The sequence below is a fragment of the Oculina patagonica genome, chromosome 6 (assembly GCF_052425735.1).
Source record: "Oculina patagonica isolate OP01 chromosome 6, crgOcupat, whole genome shotgun sequence".
In the NCBI taxonomy this organism is placed as follows: domain Eukaryota; kingdom Metazoa; phylum Cnidaria; class Anthozoa; order Scleractinia; family Oculinidae; genus Oculina; species Oculina patagonica.
This window is the reverse complement of record NC_135763.1, coordinates 27434558-27455709: the sequence shown is the minus strand read 5'-3', so window position 1 is coordinate 27455709 and position 21152 is coordinate 27434558. Positions and strand designations below refer to the sequence as shown.

The 21152-nt window shown below is 37.8% G+C and overlaps 1 protein-coding gene across 1 annotated transcript; it reads right to left on the bottom strand.

Moving 5' to 3' along the window:
• Window positions 1-1850: 1850 nt before the first annotated feature.
• On the bottom strand, window positions 1851-20582 carry LOC144656412 (uncharacterized). Its single transcript, XM_078516633.1, has 10 exons — window positions 20465-20582; window positions 18773-19026; window positions 10389-10503; window positions 10124-10246; window positions 8412-8534; window positions 8069-8191; window positions 7120-7245; window positions 6365-6487; window positions 1992-2114; window positions 1851-1873 (listed from the first exon to the last, which is right to left on the bottom strand). Exons 1-10 carry the CDS (start codon window positions 20580-20582, stop codon window positions 1851-1853), a joined length of 1251 nt encoding a protein of 416 aa, XP_078372759.1.
• Between the last annotated feature and the right edge of the window lie 570 nt (window positions 20583-21152).

Sequence of the window (21152 nt, the reverse complement as noted above, 5' to 3'; positions counted from 1 at the left end):
AAACTTCGTGCCTACTCTTTGCGAATAGTGTGTAGGTTCTTTAACGTCCCCTGTTGTAAGACATAACCAACGGTTTATCGTCCTTTTTCGAGAAGACTAGAATGTCTTACCATTTGTAGATGTAATTACAAAGGAAGCACATTCTCCTCAGGTCCGGTCTGGGGTTCGAACCCACGACCTCCCGCATAGCAGTCCGGCGCTCTACCAACAGAGCTAACCAGGCGGCGGTACAGAGCAATGGAATGACGTCATCATACACGCCCTTTCAAAAAAGTTTGGAATTGTCGCGAAACAAAAGCGGGCCTTTCGAGAATATTAAAGATGTTGACATCTTTTTGAATAAATAAACAAATTTTGACTCTGCTTTGTTCTGTTATAAAGCACTAAGAAAATGAAGACACACTCAAGCGCTTTTGCGACCCGATTTGTCTTCTTGTCACTTTCCCCTTTACAAGGCAGAGCGAACCCAACCCCACCCTTCTCCGATAACTGATAATGTCGACTACAACTAAGAGACATTTAGATGACTGGAACTGAAGTCAGCAGCCTACACTATTTAAATGTTGTAGAAGTTCCGAGCTACTTATTCTGGCAAACTGCAGTAAACTCCCTCTAAAACGGACACCTTCGGGACCACAATTAGGTGTCCGCAATAGAGAAAGTCCGTAGTAGCGGGAGTTCTTTTCAGTAATTCTGATTCGCCGGGACCTCAACCCCTGTCCGTAATAACCGGCTGTCCGTAATATCGAGGTGTCCGCAAGGCGGGAGTTAACTGGAACTAGTATCGAAACTGTTGATTCTGCCTACGTCTTAAAAAATGTAAATAAGATATAAAACATGCAATGTAGGACTGTTTTCGTACGGTCTTGTTAGTCGCGGTACAATTAACAAGTCAAAGTTAAATCAAAGTCTTCAGCAAAAAGTAAACGTTTATGAAAGTAAAAAAAAAAAAAAAAAATGGGATGGGATGTCTAGTATCGATTACAAGTCCGTGCCAACAAAACTAACTACTTCTTGCAAATATATTCTTTGGTCTTCCAACATTCTTTGTCATGCCATTGTGCGTCTTCACCATCATTCAGGCGCGTTCTTATCCCGCCACAGTTCTGACTAGTTCCAGATGATGGTTGCCCATTTGCCCAGTTTTCGTACCCTGGTGACACATCACTTCCATCAGACCACTTCCAGGCACCTTCGGATTGTTCGTCCGTTAGTCCAATCCAAAAATCCAGACCATCTGCCATATAAGTGCTGTTAATAAAATCGTTTTCTGCTGAGGATTCAATCTTTACTAACTCGGCACTCTCAGTTTTGCAAGATGCTTGCGCGTTGTACCATGTCTTTCCTGGTGTGAACAGGGCATAGCACGAACCTTGAAAGGCGGTCCACGGTGATTTGCACTCTTCTACGAAAAGAAAAATAACTTTATTCAATAATCATCTTTCACCCTGTCAAACGCATACCGTAGAATTCCGGTTATAAGCCCTGGGCTTATACAACTTCGTAAGGGGTTTTGGGTGGGCTTATAAGCGGAGGGGCTTATATCCGGGAGGGCTTATAAGCGGAATAAAAAAAACGTCTCGAAACGATCTACGGGAGTGTTGATCAAAAACGTTTTTAAGTTAAAAACACATAATAACGCAACATTTAGCCTTGTTCAGCATTGTTATCCGGAGGGGCTTATAATCGGATGTATTTTTTAATTTTGTTTCCAGGTTGATGGGCCTATAACCGGGGGGGCTTATAAGCGGGGGGGGCTTATAACCGGAATTTTACGGTATACGACCAACTGTAACTTAAAAGATGGACATCTAATTAGCCCGGGAATGAGTTAACACGTTGGCATCAGTTTACACACCACTGGAGCCTGCGACTGAACATGAGAACATATGCTATTTTAATTACTTTCTTTCTACGTGACACAGTTTAAAAGCTTATTTTCAACCATTCTCAGTAAGCGCCTCTCTCCTGTAAGTGAGAACCTAACTTACCTTCACATGTTTTACCATCACCAGTAAATCCAGGATTGCATGTACACTGGAATGATCCCACATCATTACTGCAATCAGCGTCAGAAGAACAGTCGTCTGTATTCAGGGCACACTCGTCAATATCTAAATGTAATGATGAATTATTATTATTATTATTATTATTATTATTATTATTATTATTATTATTATTATTATTATTACAAGTGAAACCGGTAAAAACAATATATAATTATATATTCCATAGAAAACAGGAAAATGTGAAAAGGTTAAAAAAATAGATTAGTGTGTATCAATCTGCAGCTTACTTTTATAAGTAAATGCCTAAATTGTGCGGTTCCAGAAAATTCCATACTCACCCCAAGGATGGTCAATGAAAATTCCGAAGGGGAGGGAGGGCGCAATAGCCCAAATTTTGAAAAGAAAATATGAAGCTAAACTGAAAGTTCCAGGGTGTCGGAAGGGTCCATCCTTGGGGTAGGTATTGATATGTTTGGAACCACACATTATAATTAAACTGCCATTAAGGTCGGGACACACTAAGCGACACGTCGCTGCAACACGTCGCGGCGCCGGCGCCTCGTGTGACATGCGACAAACTATGTCGCTGCAACAGAATTTTGTCGCTGCGATGTGTCGCACGAACTCAAACTGGTTTGAATTTGTGCGACACGTCGCAGCGACAAAATGAGCGATAGCAGCGTTGTTCAATGCAGTGTGTGTACACGTCTGCGACAAATCGCTGCGACAAGTCGCTGCGACAAAATATGAATTAACCAATGAGAGCGTGTCATGTATTTTCGCCATATTGAATATGGAAAACTAGTTTGCATTCCCTCTCTTCCAAATTCGCTGTTTGTGCACCAAACAAAAACCTTGTTGCAGCGACTAAGTTGTAAGCAGTACACACGGAGCGACTTGTCGCCGCGACCTGTCACTGCGACTTGTCGCATAGTTTGTCCCGACCTTTACACTATTGAAGACACTTTAGCCTGTGCTAGAGTAAATTTATGGTCTGCGATAATAATTTCGTAAATTCTCTGTAATTTCATTATTTTTATTGAAACAAAGGAGCAATTGTAGAATACCCCGCCATTATTCGTCTGCTCCCGTGGTCCACAGTCCGCAGTGAAATTTTGTTGTTAAGTTATATTTCACTCATAACGCAGTCATGCAGTCCATTGATCAAAATTGGATTTAATTGTTATAATCGCCTGCCACCGCGGTCCACAGTCCCGTAGTGTTTTATTTGAAAATAATACAAAGTCTGCTAATCGCCTGCCACCGGGGCCCGTAGTCCCGTAGTCGATTCTAAGAAATGCTAGTAAATGTTATAATCGCCTGCCACCGCGGTCCGCAGTCCCGTAGTGGATTTAAGAACAGTAGATATCCTGAACACAATATAAAGGCTAACCGCAAGCAACCTAATCGCAGTCCGTAGTGTACCCAGAATTCTACATGTTAACAATATATAGTGTTGCCCTTACAAATATAGATAGCTAAACGTGAACAGGCTAACCAAAGTGCATATTAGGCTAACCGAAATGAATAAGTAGGCCTCTCTAAACACAAAACATTCTGTCCCATGTGTTCACTATGGGACTGCGGACCACGGTGGCAGACAAGAAATGCGTGACTACGGACAGCGGTGGCAGGCAATCTAAACACCAAACTTTTTGTGTCGGACCGTGGACCGTGGACTGCGGTGACGTTAAAATCAGTTCAGCATGAAATTTTGATATTTGTATGGTGACTGCGGACTGCGGTGGCAGTCATTTCAGTTATGAAAAAAAAGTGCCGGGGTATTCTACAATCATGCCAAAACAAAATAGTTTTGTCATGAACCCAGAATGGTTTCAAAACTTACATGTAATAAAGTGTCAGTATTCACATGTAGCCTTATTGGGTTCTGGGATGTTCATATTACATAAAAAGCTATAAATGTCACTAAAGTATATTCAGGTTTAAACTGACAACATGTGGGAATCAATCATGTGACAATTTTATTACATTAACACAATGTGTATTTTTGAGTTCATTTTGACTAAGAGGAATCTCATTGCACTCTTCAAGTCACCTGTAAATAGAAACAAAACAAACAAAAACTGTTTATTTTGATGAAATTGCTATTTTTCCAGCATGCAGACTGTACATTAAATTGCCTTTTTCAGTGTGTGAAAAAAAACTGACTGCTTTCATGTTGGGCTAGTGGATTCAATAATTTTTTCCACTTGCTAGATAGCCAAATGACATTTATGGATTTTTATTTTTTGTTGTTGATCTTTCCAGAGAAACATGGGACTTTGGGTAAGCATATAATGGTTTCACCTTGCACAGTCTACCTGAGTCAGGCCAGGAAGAAATCAATTTTCTTTGCACCCTTCCTTTCATTAATCATAATTTTGCAGAAAAAAATGTCAGTCTTCATTTGAATTTTTTACATTGCTAGCTGTAGTTTAAAATGCTACTGAAGGCCATCCAACAACTGAAAATACATGCCTTGAAAAAATGTCAAACAGCTTTTTTTATAAAGTAGGCAAATGTCTGAGATTGGCTGAAGAGATCAATAACTACCTGAACTTGTTATAATCCATAGTTTAACTCACCAGTAATTCAGAAAGTCCTCAGGTCTGAGTTCTGTAAATCCTGTTTAAAAATTAGACATTCTATTAATCCCACAAATTACCTGTATACAACAAAATGCAAAAGAAACGTGAATCTATGTCTGGCAATACAATACACATCATGGAAAGATAGAAATTTAAACTTCAGAAATGGTCTCATTTATTTCTTTGCGGCCGGAAATGACCACATGGTCAATATTTTGACAAACATTTCCTCACGTATAAATAATGAAAGGATGCGATTCTTATTAAATTGAAGTAGCTTAACATTCAGATGACAAATATAAATAACAATTACATGCCTCGACGAACTGAGTGACATTACTATGACACTATCGCCTCAAAATCTACAAGATCTATTTTTTTTATCGCCGAACTCGGCTTTAATTCCAGTGAGCTAAGTTTTAGTACGATTCTATCTTTAGCACTTTTATAAATCTTCACATAAACGCCGAAGACATAAGCTTAAGCTAGTCTTCAAAATGAAATTATAGTACAATGAGAAACGCTTACCTCAAGTGACCTCAGGTCACTGTAAGTTTCTGTTAGAAATGTTTGCGAAAAGCTTCCACCGTTTCTCCTCATTCCATATTCTTCTCCAGTATCGGGAATACAAATAAAGGATATCGAATACCCTTTGTTTCGGGACTCGTGATCGCGTCAAGAAGAAAGAACATTGACAAAACTATCCTATAGAACTCGAAATTGCAAAATCACTCCACTAGATCGATCGACGCCATTTTGAAAATGCGCCCGCAATACGGACAACGGGGAATCCGCAAGCAGGGGGGGGGGGGGGGGGCACAGCTTAAACTCTCCCCAAGCGCCACTCCTTTGTCTGAAAGAAATTACATCCAACCTCGCCCAAAGCAATTAAAATGAAAAGAAACTGACAACGCTATCATAAAGAGCATACACTCAAGCCTTTGGCAAAATTTTCTTTTATTTCAAATGCAAATGGTCGTTGAGTAGGAAGCCAACAAACTTTTCAATTGTATTTTTTACTGCCGTACTTTTTCACGAAAAAGTAAAAATGGCCATTTTTGAAAATACTATTTAAAAAACTACAACTTTGCTCAAAAAGATCCTAAGAGAGAGGTTCTAGTAAAGTTTTCAAGCGAATTTAAAAATGTGATCCGTTCTGGTCACATGACCGATGACGTCATAACAATGGGATTAATTAAAAACTACTTCACATATAAGTATCTACCAACATGTAATTTCTTGTTACCTTGCATTTAATGCAACGCCAGATACGCACTTGTACCCAGACTCCAATTTTTTGAAAATTGTGCATAGCTCCCTTAATTTTGATATTTTGTTCGCTACCTGGGCAGTCCGAAATGCCTCACACCAATGTGCTTCAAACTGCAATGACTGCTTTTTTAGTAATAAACTATTTTCGTCGCAGTGAGAAAAAACGAACTTCTGAGCAAAGTCACGTGACTAATGACGTCATCAATCTACGACTTATACAAGAAGTAGTTTATGGTAAGAGTTATTTCTATACGACGTACTACTCCTGCTGACTTCAAACTGACCAAGTTATTTGGCATTGACGATTTTTCAGTTGCAAAGGATTTTGGGAAGGTTTTTATTATAATTATATATTGTTTTTATAATTATTATTATTATTATTACTGTGGTTACTTTTACGAAATTCGACACGAATTTCGTAAAAGTTTATTTCTCATTTCACAAATTATTTTCAGTTATTATTGGCAGTAAGCGCTCCTTCGTCTATTTATTTACCTTCACACCTTTGACCATCACCAGTAAACCCAGATTTGCATGTACAGTGGAAAGATCCAACATCATTACTGCAATCGGCGTCAGGAGAACAGTCGTGTGTATTCAGGGTACACTCATTAACATCTATATGTAATGATGATTTTACAGAATTAAACAATTACGCACTGTGTTTATTACTGCCTTTCTGTCTGTTGCGTGGCTGGTGGGTTCTGGTACTGTATAGTCCTAGCTTGATTTGTCATTTCGATCGATTTTCTTTCTTTTTTTGTTTTGTTTTGCATTGTTTTTTTTTTCAGCTTTGGTAGTTTTTTTTTTTTACGGTAATAGGACGTATCAAAGGAAACACAACAGTGCAAAAAAGAAAACAAACTGAATTTTTTACTAGCGTCGCCTTTGAATAATAAAATAATAAAAGGGGTTAGAAGTAATAATGAGAGACAGTGTCTCAACATATTTCCAAACATGGAAGAGACTCTGAGAGAATTAAAAATACGAAAAGCAGCGGAGATGTTTAAAATGTGACGAAACAATGTCTAAAATGTTTGATGTTAATTAACATCCTACAGAGCTAATCATTTTTGATGGAACCTGCAATTGAAAGTTGCCGTTTTTCTTTTTGAACGCATATCACTCGTGACATATGTAATTCTTGGATATAATTAATTACATAAGACGTTTTAATATGAGAGTCTCCTTTAAACTAATAAGAGGGAACTAACTAAAAAATCTAATGTTTTGGTAGTGAATTATCTAACCTTGGCAGGCAGTGCCATCCCCGCTGTAACCGTCGCGACAAGTGCATTGAAATGAACCATCAGTGTTAGTACAACTTGCTGCCTGGTCACAGTTGTTCGTCGCAGTACTGGAACACTCATTTATATCTGCGCATAACAAGTAGTATAAATTATAGTAGTTGATAGTTAATGAACCAAAGGCTTCACAATGGGACAAATGCAGTGCGATAAGCCATCATCGTTAGTACAAAGCTATTCGCTGTGTCTTGCACACAGTGCAACTTATATCAACCTTTTTCATGATGAAAGCGCTCACCGAATTAAGACATTTTATTACGTGGTACGGTGAAAACCAGGCAGGGGAGATAGTAACGAGGTCTGGGACCGAGAAGCGATGTTCTCAAAACTTGCAACGCGATCAGTTCACGATCTAGTCAGCGGTTTTTGGACGATGATTCAGCAGGCTATCTTATCCCGCGAAATGGAAGCTATAGCAACCACGACTACGATGCCGTGGATTCAGTGATTGTGAAGGAGTCGCAACTATCGTTATTGAAAAAATAAATTCACACTTTTTATCCCGAAATTTTGTCGTAATTATAAAAACGCAGAATTTTCCTATGTTCCGTTACTTTTTAGCGCTTAAATGCAAATGTTTGTACCACGATTTTCAACGCACGTGGGGATCACAAATGACGTAAAACAAAGAACGACCAAGTCAACAAAAAACCTCGAAACAATAGAGCTGGAACACTATATAGCAAGCTGCAACAGGCACGGTAAAAATCGATCGCCACGTTTTCATTACCATTTCCACCACGGTATCAGTGAGCACACCACTAGAGCCTACGACTTTATCGCTGAACATATGTCATTCAAATTACTTTCTTTCTATGCGACACAGTTAAAACAATTATTTTTAACCATTCTGAGTGAGCGCCTCTCATCTATCAATGAGAACCTAACTTACCTTCACATGTTTTACCATCGCCAGTAAATCCAGGATTGCATGTACACTGGAATGATCCCACATCATTACTGCAAGCGGCGTCAGAAGAACAGTCGTGTGTATTCAGGATACATTCATCAATATCTAAATGTAATGATGATTTGACAGAATTAAACAATTATTATTAATGTGGTTACTGTTACGAAATTCGATACGACGGTTAATTTACCTTCATCAGCTTCTAGTTGATAATGAATTAACCCGCTGAGTGAAACAGATAACCTCCACTAAAATTGTACTTCTCATTTCACAAATTATTTTCAGTTATTATTGTCAATAAGCGCTCCTTCGTGTATCTATTTACCTTCACACCTTTGACCATCACCAGTAAACTCAGATTTGCATGTGCATTTGAATGATCCCACATCATTACTGCAATCGGCGTCAGGAGAACAGTCGTGTGTATTCAGGGTACACTCGTCAATATCTAAATGTAATAATGATTTGACAGAATTAAACAATTACACACTGTGTTTATAACTGCCTTTCTGTCTGTTGCGTGGCTGGTGGGTTCTGATACTGTATAGTCCTAGATTGATTTGTCATTTCGATCAATTTTCTTTCTTTTTTGCTTTGTTTTGCATTGTTTTTTTTTTCAGCTTTGGTAGTTTTTTACGGTAATATGACTTATCAAGGGGAACACAACAGTGCAAAAAAGAAAACAAACTGGATATTTTAAAAGCGTCGCCTTTGAAGGTATTATAATTAATAAAAGGCGTTATAAGCAATAACGAGAGACAGTGTCTCAACATATTTCCAAACATGAAAGAGACTCTGAGAGAATTAAAAAGAAAAACGAAAAGCAGCGGAGATCTTTAAAATGTGACGAAACAATGTCTTAAATATTCGATGTTAATTAACATCCTACAGAGCTGATCATTTTTGATGGAGGCCGATTGCAGTTTAACCTGCAATTGAAAGTTGTCGGGGATTTTTTGAACGCATATAACTCGTGACATATGTAATCTTAGGACAGAATTAATTACATAAGATCAAACGTTTTAATATGAAAGTCTGCTTTAAACTAATAGAAGGGACCAAACTAAAAATACATAATGTTTTAGCAGTGAATTATCTAACCTTGGCAGGCAGTGCCATCTCCGCTGTAACCGTCGCGACAAGTGCATTGGAATGAGCCTTCAGTGTTAGTGCAGTCTGCTGCCTGGTCACAGTTGTTTGTCGCAGCACTAGAACACTCATTTATATCTGCGCACAACAAGCAAAGTCGTATAGTAGTTGATAATGTACTTAAGGTTTCACAATGTGTCAAATGCAGTGGGATGAGCCATCAGCGTTAGTACAAAGGTAATAGGTGTGTCTTGTACACAGTGCAACTCAAATCAACTTTTTCCATGGTGAAACCGCTCACCGAATTAAGATATTTTATTACGTTGTTCGGTGAAAAACACGGGGGGAAAAAATAGAAAAACGAGGTCTGGGACCGGTAGCGATGTTCTCACAACTTGCAACGCCATCAATTCACGAGTCAGCGGTCTATGGACGATGATTCAGCAGGCCATCTTATCCCGCGAAATGGAAGCTATAGCAACCACGACTACGATGCCGTGGATTCAGTGATTGTGAAGGAGTCGCAACTATCTTTATTGAAAAAATAAATGCACTGTTTTTATCCCGAAATTTTGTCGTAATTATAAAATCGCAGAATTTTCGGATGTTGCGTTACTTTTTAGCGCTAAAATTCAAATGATTGTACCACGATTATCAACGCACGTGGGGATCACAAATGACGTAAAACAAAGAACGACCAAGTCAACAAAAAACCTCGAAACAATAGAGCTGGAACACTAAAGCTAGCTGCAACCGGCAAGGGAAAAATCGATCGCCACGTTTTCAATACCATTTCCATCATGGTATCAGTGAGCACATCACTAGCTTGCGATTTTATCGCTGAACATATGCCGTTCAAATTACTTTCTTTCTTTGTGGCACAGTTAAAACTTATTTTCAACCATTCTGAGTGAGCGCCTCTCATCTATCAGTGAGAACCTAACTAACCTTGACATGTTTTACCATCGCCAGTAAATCCAGGAAAGCATGTACACTGGAATGATCCCACATCATTACTGCAATCGGCGTCAGAAGAACAGTCGTGTGTATTAAGGATACATTCGTCAATATCTACATGAAATGATGATTTGACAGAATTAAACAATCACACACTGTGTTTATTACTGCCTTTCTGTTTGTTTGTTTGTTTCTGGCAGTGTACAACCAACCCCCATCCCCCACCACCCTTTATCCCAGCCATTCACTGACTTACCCAGTTGACATTTATCTCCATAATATCCCTGTGGACAAACGCATCGATATCCTTGGTCACCAAATCCTTCTTGACATGTGGCATTTGAAACACATGGGCTGCTCTGACAAAAGGTCTGAAATAAATTAAATTTCACGTCAAAAAACAAAGAATGAGTGCATTTTTTCCTTAGTCTAGGGAAATGACAGTATACTTGCAACGCATTGATCGTATTCACCTATGAATTTGAGGGACAATGCGTCGAAAATTAAGTGCGTCTTGGTAAATACGAGACGCTTTAAGTGTCAGTCCGGCTTAAAGCGGTCCTCTTGACTTCGCGCCAAAAAAAGTTTCCTTTTATTTTTTGCCTGTGAAAAGGCTTTGGTCCATACATACAAAAAGGCAATAAATTATTTTCTAGTACTTTATTTTCGCTTTGCTACAGGCCAAAATTGAATTTTGGCCGACATGGGTCCGCCAACGGTAGTCGAAGGGCTAAAATTCGACCATTTTGTGAAGCGTGCAATGTCCACAAAAATGCACTTGACAGAATATCCTTTGGCACAAACTCTAAGACACCTTTATTTAGTTCACTGACGAAACGAGGAAAAATGGGGTATAAAAATAATTACTCCAATAAATAGGTACGTGCGGTGAGGGTATATATAACCCAGGTGCAAGGCAAATAAATGCAGCTCAGCAGGAGGAACTGTCCATTTAGAAAATGAATAATTTGAGGTACACTGACCAGAGCTGAAGAAAACTGTAAACCTTATAATAGAAACCCCCAAAATGGGTAGTTGGCCTAAAATAATAGCTAAATATCACAAGGGAAACAACCAAATGAGGCCATTAAATGTCATCAAAGGTCCTAAAATGTCAGTATATATGTACGCCATGAGAACATTTCTTTTTTTTTTTTTTTTTTTTTTTTTAGCCTAACAGTACATATATCTCAGGAATTAAGTTTACCAGTTAACATAATGGTAATTTAATTTTGACACCTTGGATGAACCAAAATAAGTACAATATTTTGGTGTTATAAGGCAAGAAATATCCAACCAACTGCACAGATGGTTTTTTGACTTTATAACATTGGTTTAAAAGGCAATATAGAACCTACCCTCATATTTATCATACAAAGATATCAAATGAAAGGAAAAAACTTTGGGGAGTTAAAGACAGGGTATCCACAAACAGAAGCTGAGGTATAATTAATATAACTAAATCCATCAGATTGTGCCTGATATGCTGCTCAAATGATGTTTAAGACAAGATTTAAGCATCCTTTTATGCTGATATTCTCAACATTGAGAACTGTATAATTGTATAAAAATTATTGTACCTGCACTTTCCGAAAGGTCAACATACATGTTGTACATCACTTACAGAAATTATTAAGGTAGTTGACTAAGTCTTCAAATTAATGAGCTAACAAGCAGGGAAAGAAAATGCTAATGACGTGCTTTGCATTTTTGAATAGCCTAATATTAACAGATGAAGATACAATGTCTTAAATATGTAGCAAATAAGCTGATGAACCTTCGAGGCTATTAGTAGATGTATCTATTAAGTTGATATTGCAAGAATTTCCCTTTGCAATTATTGAAATATAAAGTTAGGTGTATTGAAATTCTTACATTGGGATTCTAATAAACTCTAAATGGAGGGCACAGAGCCGTATTCTCAAAACCTTGTTAATGTAATGAAAAGAAACTTGTGTAATACATAAAAACTTAGATTAACCTAACGACACCAATTGGGAACAAAAACCCCATTTATTGAAAAGACAAATGCATCAAGAATTTGTTCCAATACCCTCCCTGACTAGCAAGGCCTCTGACCATAAAGAATAATATTAATAATAATAATAATAATAATAATAATAATAATAATAATAATAAAGTGTGTGTGATCACAATCATTCACACAGTAATAATAATAATGATATTAATAATAATAATTCTAACAATAATAATAATAAGTGTGTGTGATCACAATTATTCACACAACGGTGCGTAACACATGAATGGCACATGACAATGCAAACACAATGCCTGGCCGATAAGATCATGCCACACCGTGAATAGATAAACAGGCACAAGCCGGGTATAATTAACCTAGACTTGAAAAACCTGACAAAAAAATGGAGTATAAATAACTCCAATTTATAAACAACATGCTGGCAGGGCATAAATAGCCCAAACACAAAGCATGATAAAATGGGAGATATAAATAATCACCCCAATAAATAAGTACATGTCGGTATAAATAACCGAACATGGAACATGACAAACTGAGGTATGAATAACCTCAAATATAAAAACAACATGCTGGCTGGGCATAAATAGCCCAAACACAGAAGCATGAGAAAATGGGCTATTAATAAATAGATAAATAGATAATAAATAAATAGATAAATAGATAATAAATAAACTGAGGTATGAATAACCTCAAATATAAAAACAACATGCTGGCTGGGCATAAATAGCCCAAACACAGAAGCATGAGAAAATGGGCTATTGATAACCCTAATTGCGACTCCTTCACAATCACTGAATCACGGCATCGTAGTCGCTGTTATATAATAACATGCAACTATGACACATAAACATGGTAAAATCAAGGTTTTGTCTACTCCAATATGTAAGCACCATGTCGGTAGCATAAAAGTAGTAGTCGGAAAAACACCCAAACACAAGTATTATACTAGAAACGAATTAAAATAACCAGGCAAAATGGCACGCAACTTGATACACGTAAAGTATAAACAAGACATTCCCAAATTGTAATTAAGGAAAAACAATGGGGAACATATAAACTCCCAGAGTATCAGCATGATACAACGAGGCACAAATATCCCCAACTAAACATCGAAGAAGAGATAAACGAATCCCCGTAGATAAATAAATCCCCGTAGGAATATTATGAAAGTTATAATTATAGAAATGTAGACAATGGGCAAAAATTGAGACATTTTATTTACGTGGTTCGGTAAAAACCGGGGGGGGGGGGGAAATAGAAACGAGGTCTGGGACCGAGTAGCGATGTTCCCACAACTTGCAACGCGAGTAATTCACGATCTTGTCAGCGTTTTTTGGACGATGATGCAGCAGGCCATCTCTTCCCGCGAAATGGAAGCTATAGCAACCACGACTACGATGCCGTGGATTCAGTGATTGTGAAGGAGTCGCAACTACTAGTAATTTATAGCGAACAAGCGAAATAGCTCTCTTTCACGTCTACAGTGAATTGCTTGTTGTTTTTGTCGCCTAGCTAGGACACGTGTGCCTGCCAAACGGCATTCTTTTGGTGGTGTACTTTAAATTTACACCTTTGTAATCCATCTTGCTTGCAGCATACGATATCGCAACTATCTTTATTGAAAAAATAAATGCACTGTTTTTATCCCGAAATTTTGTCGTAATTATAAAAACGAAGAATTTTCGGATGTTGCGTTACTTTTGAGCGCTAAAATGCTAATGATTGTACCACGATTTTCAACGCACGAGAAAATACTAGTAGAAAGTAAAGCATGAAAGCTGACGGTCGCCTCTGAAACTGTAAAATCATATGCCATCTTGCTAGCAATCCAATCCAATCCAACAAGTGCGACCAGTGTAACCGTCAATATTTACTTTGTGGAGTCTCGCACGCCGCGAGTATTTTCCAATCCAACCAAAAATCAGATACTTAACTTGTAAATTGAGCATCCTTGTTAGTCGTTACTTCGACAGGCTGCAATGGTTGGATCTCTGATTGTAGAATACAAACGATTAACCGGGGAGTTGATTGCTCGACCAAGCGACCAAGAAACTTTTCTTCACTCCTCGACGCCATAAGCGTAAAGGCGATGTAACCGCGCCTTCACGACCTAAAAGCCCGCGAAAATGTAACCGGAAGTGATAGTGGAGGGAATTTCACCGGAAGCTGGTAAATACTTACGAAACAAGCTACATAAAACCATTTATTTTTGCAAAGTAAATATCCTTTATGTCCAAAAACATCACTTACAGGTTGCTTACTGAGGAAGTGTAGTCGCCAGATACAATCAACAAGCTTCAATAGAACTGTTTTATGTGACAAAAAGGCACTAATTTCAATTCATTCTTGATGTGTTTCATTCCACAAACGTTCATTTGGAGCCACAATGCAAGTTATGTGCTTCGAGATCCGTTAAACAGAAACTTTTGTAGTGCGGTTGCGTCACGGTAATTTGCAATGTCACGCAAATTGTAACGTATTCTTATTAGCTGTGTGAGGTGAGTTGTTTTTTGAGAAAAGAATAAAAGAACAGAGTAATTTACCTCTGTGGTCGGGCATTTGGGAGTAAATCGGCAAATGACAGAACAGAGAATAAAACAAATGAAAAGTGTTTCGAAAAAGAGACAGAGCGTGCTAAAATGTTTTTACTGTTGAAAGGAACTGAAAAATGCGACCCGAAGCTGCGTTTGTAAGTATTCAGTTTGATATCGTCACTTTATCTCATCTGTGAGACAAATTGTATGACCTGCCAAATATTTTTTCCAACAAGATAGGACCAAGGCAAATGAAAAAGGAACCGATTTATTTTTACGAGAAACCCACAATGGTTGTTCAACTCTTTTGAGTCTCTGTTTCTACTTGGAAGTGGTGTTATCTGTATCGCTTCAGTATCATTGTATTTTTAGAGCACATATTCTGAGCACCAGGACATACTTGCAAGGGAACTAGTTGATTTTTATCTTCATCTCTCGAACAGCTGTCAGCAGTTTCGTCAGCAACTTATAACTGCTGCACTCTTTCCGCACCAAGTCCTTTTGTGTGGAAGTATAAAGTGAACGCACGTGGCCTTTAGCATTGCGACATTGAATTTCGATAACGTGTCAGAAGGATTCAGGAATACAAGAATACCGTTACAATGTCTACTTTTTTATTTACATAGGCGGCGGAGGGAGGGAGGCAGGGTGCCTGACTGAAGTCCCCCAAACAAAAACTTGGAAGGCTCAGCCCCACCCCCCCCCCCCCCCTTCCCATATTTCAGCGCCGAAGGTATCGCTAGCACAGCATAAAATAGATCAGTATTCAGTCTCGTGATCTTTGTACAAATCGTTTTATCACGATCACGCTAGGCGGTGTATGACTTTCAACGAAACTCCTTTTCCCGAAAGCACTACAAGAAGAGGCCCGCAATCTGCGAAAATTGTATTTTACAGAGCCTGTGGCATCGACGACTTCAGAGCGTGCACCTTATGTCTCTTATGCCTTCCGACGTCTAACGATTTTCCCCAAAAAACACCATGAAGCAGGATCGTCTGAACTGCCTAGTTATGTATTGTCACAAGTAATTACAGACACACCGGACACTATAAAAGAAATTTTAGGAAACTTGAGTACCACGGAGGGGGGAAGGAATGTCATTGTGCTTGGCTTGGAGTACGATGAGTCCCACTCCCCGTCACGTTTCAAAACTAAAACATCATGTTTTTGGCCACTAATGTATACCTGCTCGAGAAATGAAGACAAAAAATCAACTAGTTCATCCCTTGCAAGTGTGTCCTGGTGCTCAGAAACAGAGTGATGGTAGATTTTTTTTTCCGGGGGGGGGGGGGGGGGTTACCCAGCCCTTTTCTCGTGTAGTAGAAATTCCCCATATTTTCTGAAGAATAAATAAGTACAGTTATAAAAAATACAATGATGGCATGGTTCCATTATCTGATCCCTTCTGAAGCGCTACTAATAAAACCACCTCCAAGTACAAAAGAGTCGAACGACCATTATGTGTTTCTCGTAAAAATAAATCTGTTCCTTATTTTATTTGCCTCAGTCCTATCTTGTTGGAAAAAAATATTTGGCAGGTCATACAATTTTTCTCACAGATGAGATAAAGTGACGATATCAAACTGAATACTTACAAACGCAGCTTCGGGTCGCATTTTTCAGTTCCTTTCAACAGTAAAAACAGTTTAGCACACTCTGTCTCTTCTTCGGAACACTTTTCATTTGTTTTATTTTCTGTTCTGTCATTTAACGATTTACTCCCAAATGCCCGACCACAGAGGTAAATTACTCTGTTCTTTTATTCTTTTCTCAAAAAACAACTCACCTCACATCACACAGCTAATAAGAGGGTCTCAATGGGGTTAACCGTTAGCCGTAAAACGGCCAAAAATTTAGCCGTTAGGCGTAAAAATTGGAAAATTTTAACCGTTAGCCGCAAAATATGTTAACCGTAAAAAATCGGTCAGTAATTATAAGACCTAAAATATGTTTTTCAATAATGGAAATTAATTTTTAACTTTTTAAAACAATGAAAATTAACTGTTAACTTCTGTTAACCGTTATGGAAATAAATTAATCGTTAGCCGTAAAAAACCAAAATTTTAACCGGTTAACCGTAAAAGCCACCACCCCATTGAGACCCTCTAATAAGAATACGTTAAAATTTGCGTGACATAGCAAATTACCGTGACGCAACCGCACTACAAAAGTTTCTGTTTAACGGATCTCGAAGCACATTACTTGCATTGTGGCTCCAAATGAACGTTTGTGGAATGAAACACATCAAGTATGAATTGAAATTAGTGCCTTTTTGTCGCATAAAACAGTTTTATTGAAGCTTGTTGATTGTATCTGGCGACTACACTTCCTCAGTAAGCAACCTGTAAGTGATGTTTTTGGACATAAAGTTATAAGTTGTCTTTGCATGATCGATTTGGTTATTTCCCGTTGTCAGAATTCAATTTGTCGTTTTAACACGTTTTATATTTATTAAATGGCTGAATTTCGACTCTTCTTCTTTCCCTAGAGATACTACGGGAGCGAATTGAACTTACATTATTGGGACAAGTGCGACCAGTGTACCCGTCAATATTTACTTTGTGGAGTCTCGCACGCCGCGAGTATTCTGGTCATCTTCAACACAATTTATTTCTCAGCGCTGGGTCTGTATGGTATAGGAATATCAAAAGAAGCAATTTCCTTATATTCTAAAGGTATTTAATCGAGTTTGGACGGTTGAGGGAGTTTTCTCGTCGAGTGCAAGGTTATGCAAATCAGCTTCGGCACAATCGACAACTATGTAAACACACTGATTATGGCAGATTTTAATTTGTTCTCGCGTGCAATCCAAGGAGATACCCACCGGTTTGAAAGTAGAAAACGGTTTATTGAGGTAAGAAGATTGCATCGATGTGCTTTCTTTCTCCAATTTATGTTGAAACTTTTGAGTTTTATTCTCTTGTATTTACCTAAATTTTAACCTGTGAATACAGACCTCATAGTATGGTGTCTTTCAGAAGCTCTGGCATGCTTAGAATTTTCGAAAAATTTTCCTCGTTTCGTTAGTAAACTAAATAAAGGTGTCTTAGAGTTTGTGCCAAAGGATATTCCGTCAAGTGCATTTTTGTGGACATAGCGCGCTTCACAAAATGGTCGAATTTTAACCCTTCGACTACCGTTGGCGGCCCCATGTCGGCCAAAATTCAATTTTGGCCTGTAGCAAAGCGAAAATAAAGTACCAGAAAATAATTTATTGCCTTTTTGTTTGTATGGACCAAAGCCTTTTCACAGACAAAAAATAAAAGGAAACTTTTTTTGGCGCGAAGTCAAGAGGACCGCTTTAAGCCGGACTGACACTTAAACTCGTGCAACTCGTGCAGTGTTGACAGACTTTGGGAAATCGAGCTCTTCTGAGAGAAATTGGACCTTAAAACATTCCAGTCTGCACAAAAAGGAGCTAAGATAAAACATAATAATAATAATAGAAATAAATAAATTGCAGTTAAATTATGCTCAGGCCCTATTCTCCAAGAAGAAATTTAGGATTCAGATGATTTAAAATATCCAGCGCATCAACCAGGGTCGAAACATCCCCCTATCTGAAACAATAAAGTAGAAATAAACCACTTTGTAGGTGTTTGGATAAGACCGCTAATAAAAGTAACGATATTTATAACGTGCGCGCAGAGCGTATGATGCAACTAGGTGGATACCAAAAAAAGGGGCGCATAAAACGATAGACGAACTCCAGAAGAGGCACGACGAACTTTACTGAACTGTGAAGCCGATCACTTAAAATTTGTAAACAAGGGAACACCCACAGGGCAAATACAGCGCTTATTTTAATAGAGTTATACAGTCAACAATTTTCATTTTTATAAACACATTGCAAGAATATGAATACACTTTAGCTCTTGTTACGAAAATAATTGCGGTGGCTATGTGACAATGTCTGAAAAACACGGTTTTATCTATATCTTATCTACACCTTCATATAAAAGGTAGAATATTTAGTCGAACAAATGAATTACAAGTTTCTCCTTTTTAACTTTACGGTTTTCCAGAATAAACTCTGTTATCTTTACAAAAACACGATCTGAAGTAGGATTTGTTAACCTACGTCTACATACTGTCTATGTACTCACAAATACAGGGCTGTATATGAAGCCGCTTCTTGCAATTATTTCACTGGAAGGGACCTGTAAGTGGTTTTTGTCATTTATTTCACACAACAATGATCCATCCTCCAGCGGGCCGTAGTTGTACGACACACATTTTGTTTCCATGTAGCAATTTATCTTGCACATTTCCTGGTTAGTCACTTGGTCACTTTTGATGGCGTGATTGGTAAGAATCGTATTTTTCCTTTCCTCTCTGAAGTGAATAATTCGACAATCATCTGAAAAAAAAAAACACGAAATACTTAACGTGTTTGTTTTGTTGTTGTGTTGCCTAAAAATTTCAGCACAGCCCGTACACCAAGGACCATTTCATAGGCGTCTCCAAACGGATCTTAAACGTGCGTAAAAGTCTTCTATGGAAATGGATTTGCAAAAAAATGCTTGTATCAAAAAACAATTATAACAAAAAAAAAAATAAACTCTCTCGACAGTTTTTTCCTGTTTTGTCCTTGTCCTTAAAAACCAATTTCACAATATTTTAAGTCATTTTTCTGATTATTTTCAAATTGAAAGAAACCTCGGAATAATAGTTTTCTGACATAGAAAAACAGCAAAGGAGTGATAAAAACGTGAAAATAACCAAGTTTTTTTTTTTTCCAATAGAGAAAAGTTAATAAGGAATACGAACCACCAACTTGAAAAAAACTTGCCAGTTTTGCATGTTTAGTTGTCCGTGACGTTGCTTCTTTAATGGGGGGAGCACTGTAGCCCATATAAATTGTTAAAAAAATATATTGTTTGAGACTTATTTTTCTGTGTAGGTGTAAAGCCTAGGCCAAACGGACGCAAAATTTTGAACACAACATATCGCAACATAGTTGGGTCATGTCGTGAGATGTTGTAAAGGAGCTGGCCAAACGGACGCAACATTTCAACCCAAGTTGAACACAGTGCACGGTTGGATCGTGTTGTGAGATTCTTAGAAGGAGCTGGCCAAACCCACGCAACATTTCAACGCAACATAGCGCAACACGGCATTGTTGCACACGTTTGCCCACCTATCAAGCTGAAACGTGACAAAGAAAGTTTTCGATAATTTATGAAAATAAAGGTTTTAGTAAAATAATGCTCCAAAAATTTCCTCGACGGCGGTTTCTTATGATACGAAACGAAAAACCGATAAATTAAGTGGAATGTTGCTTTAAATAGCTTTAAATGCAGACAAACTAAGTTAGCAGTTTTTTTTGGTCAAAAGCATCGTATTTGTTTTTACATGTATCAAGGTGTTACAGATGTGTTTAGTTCAGTAGTTTTTTTTTTTTTTTTTTTTTTTTTTTTTTTTCATCCGTAGTGCGATTATTATCTGCATTTGGTGTAAATGTTTTAAGTTTATCTCCAAGGCAATGGACGCTATAAAACACCTGTGTCTAAGTTCAGAGGCAGTCACCTAAAATGACATCCAGGTTTACACACCAACTTGACGAAAATTAATAGCGCATAGTTATTTTACTTATTTAATGTATTAGAGGGCGACCCTCGTAAGGATGTCAATAAGACATTTTATCTTTGTGCCATTTCCTGTTTTATTTGTATTCGAGATAAAAGCTTACGATCCTCGCATTCGCTGTAGTGTATTCACTAAACACAAATGTGAGCAAAATATTATAAGAGAAAAAATACCATAAGAAAAACAAAAACATATCAGAATTAGCTTACCTCCTTCCACAAAGGCAAGGATGTTGATCAATAGAACGGTTATAAATATAATCGCGAAATGGGTGATAGCGCGGCCCAAGCCATTCTTTGTTTTCCTAGAACTGCTTGATAAACGCATTTTCACTTAACATTTGTGGTCGACGTAGAAATTTCGGGCGAGAAGGGAGTGAGTCACATATCAAGGGTTATCGACACATTGCACTCGTAATGGTGAAAATTCACTTAAGTCAACCTTTTTAGTTGTGTCCCACATGTTGGGATTGTTTACATAACAGAGCAACGGAAATAATAACAGTAATGAAAACAACAAACACAACAGAGCAACGGAAATAAAAACAGAGATCAAAACAACAAACATATAACAGAAAAAATGTTTCCTGTTTTGTAACTAATTAATGTTGTTAAACAAATGTCGTTACGTTCAAGAAGAACGTGTCACTTAGCATGATAATTTCCGTGCTTTAATCTTTGTGATTATACTGGTAAGAAATACAGCACTACCTTTAAACGAACATATCTCATTTTACAACTCGATCATTCGATTGCCAATAACATTACTGACAACCATGTATTGTCTTATGTTGACGTCATCTTGTTGTTTATCAGCAAGGAATAATTGAACTTAAGGCATAAGACACGATACTTAAATCAGCAGCTGAAAAATGTGAATTTAGCAAAATCCACAAGC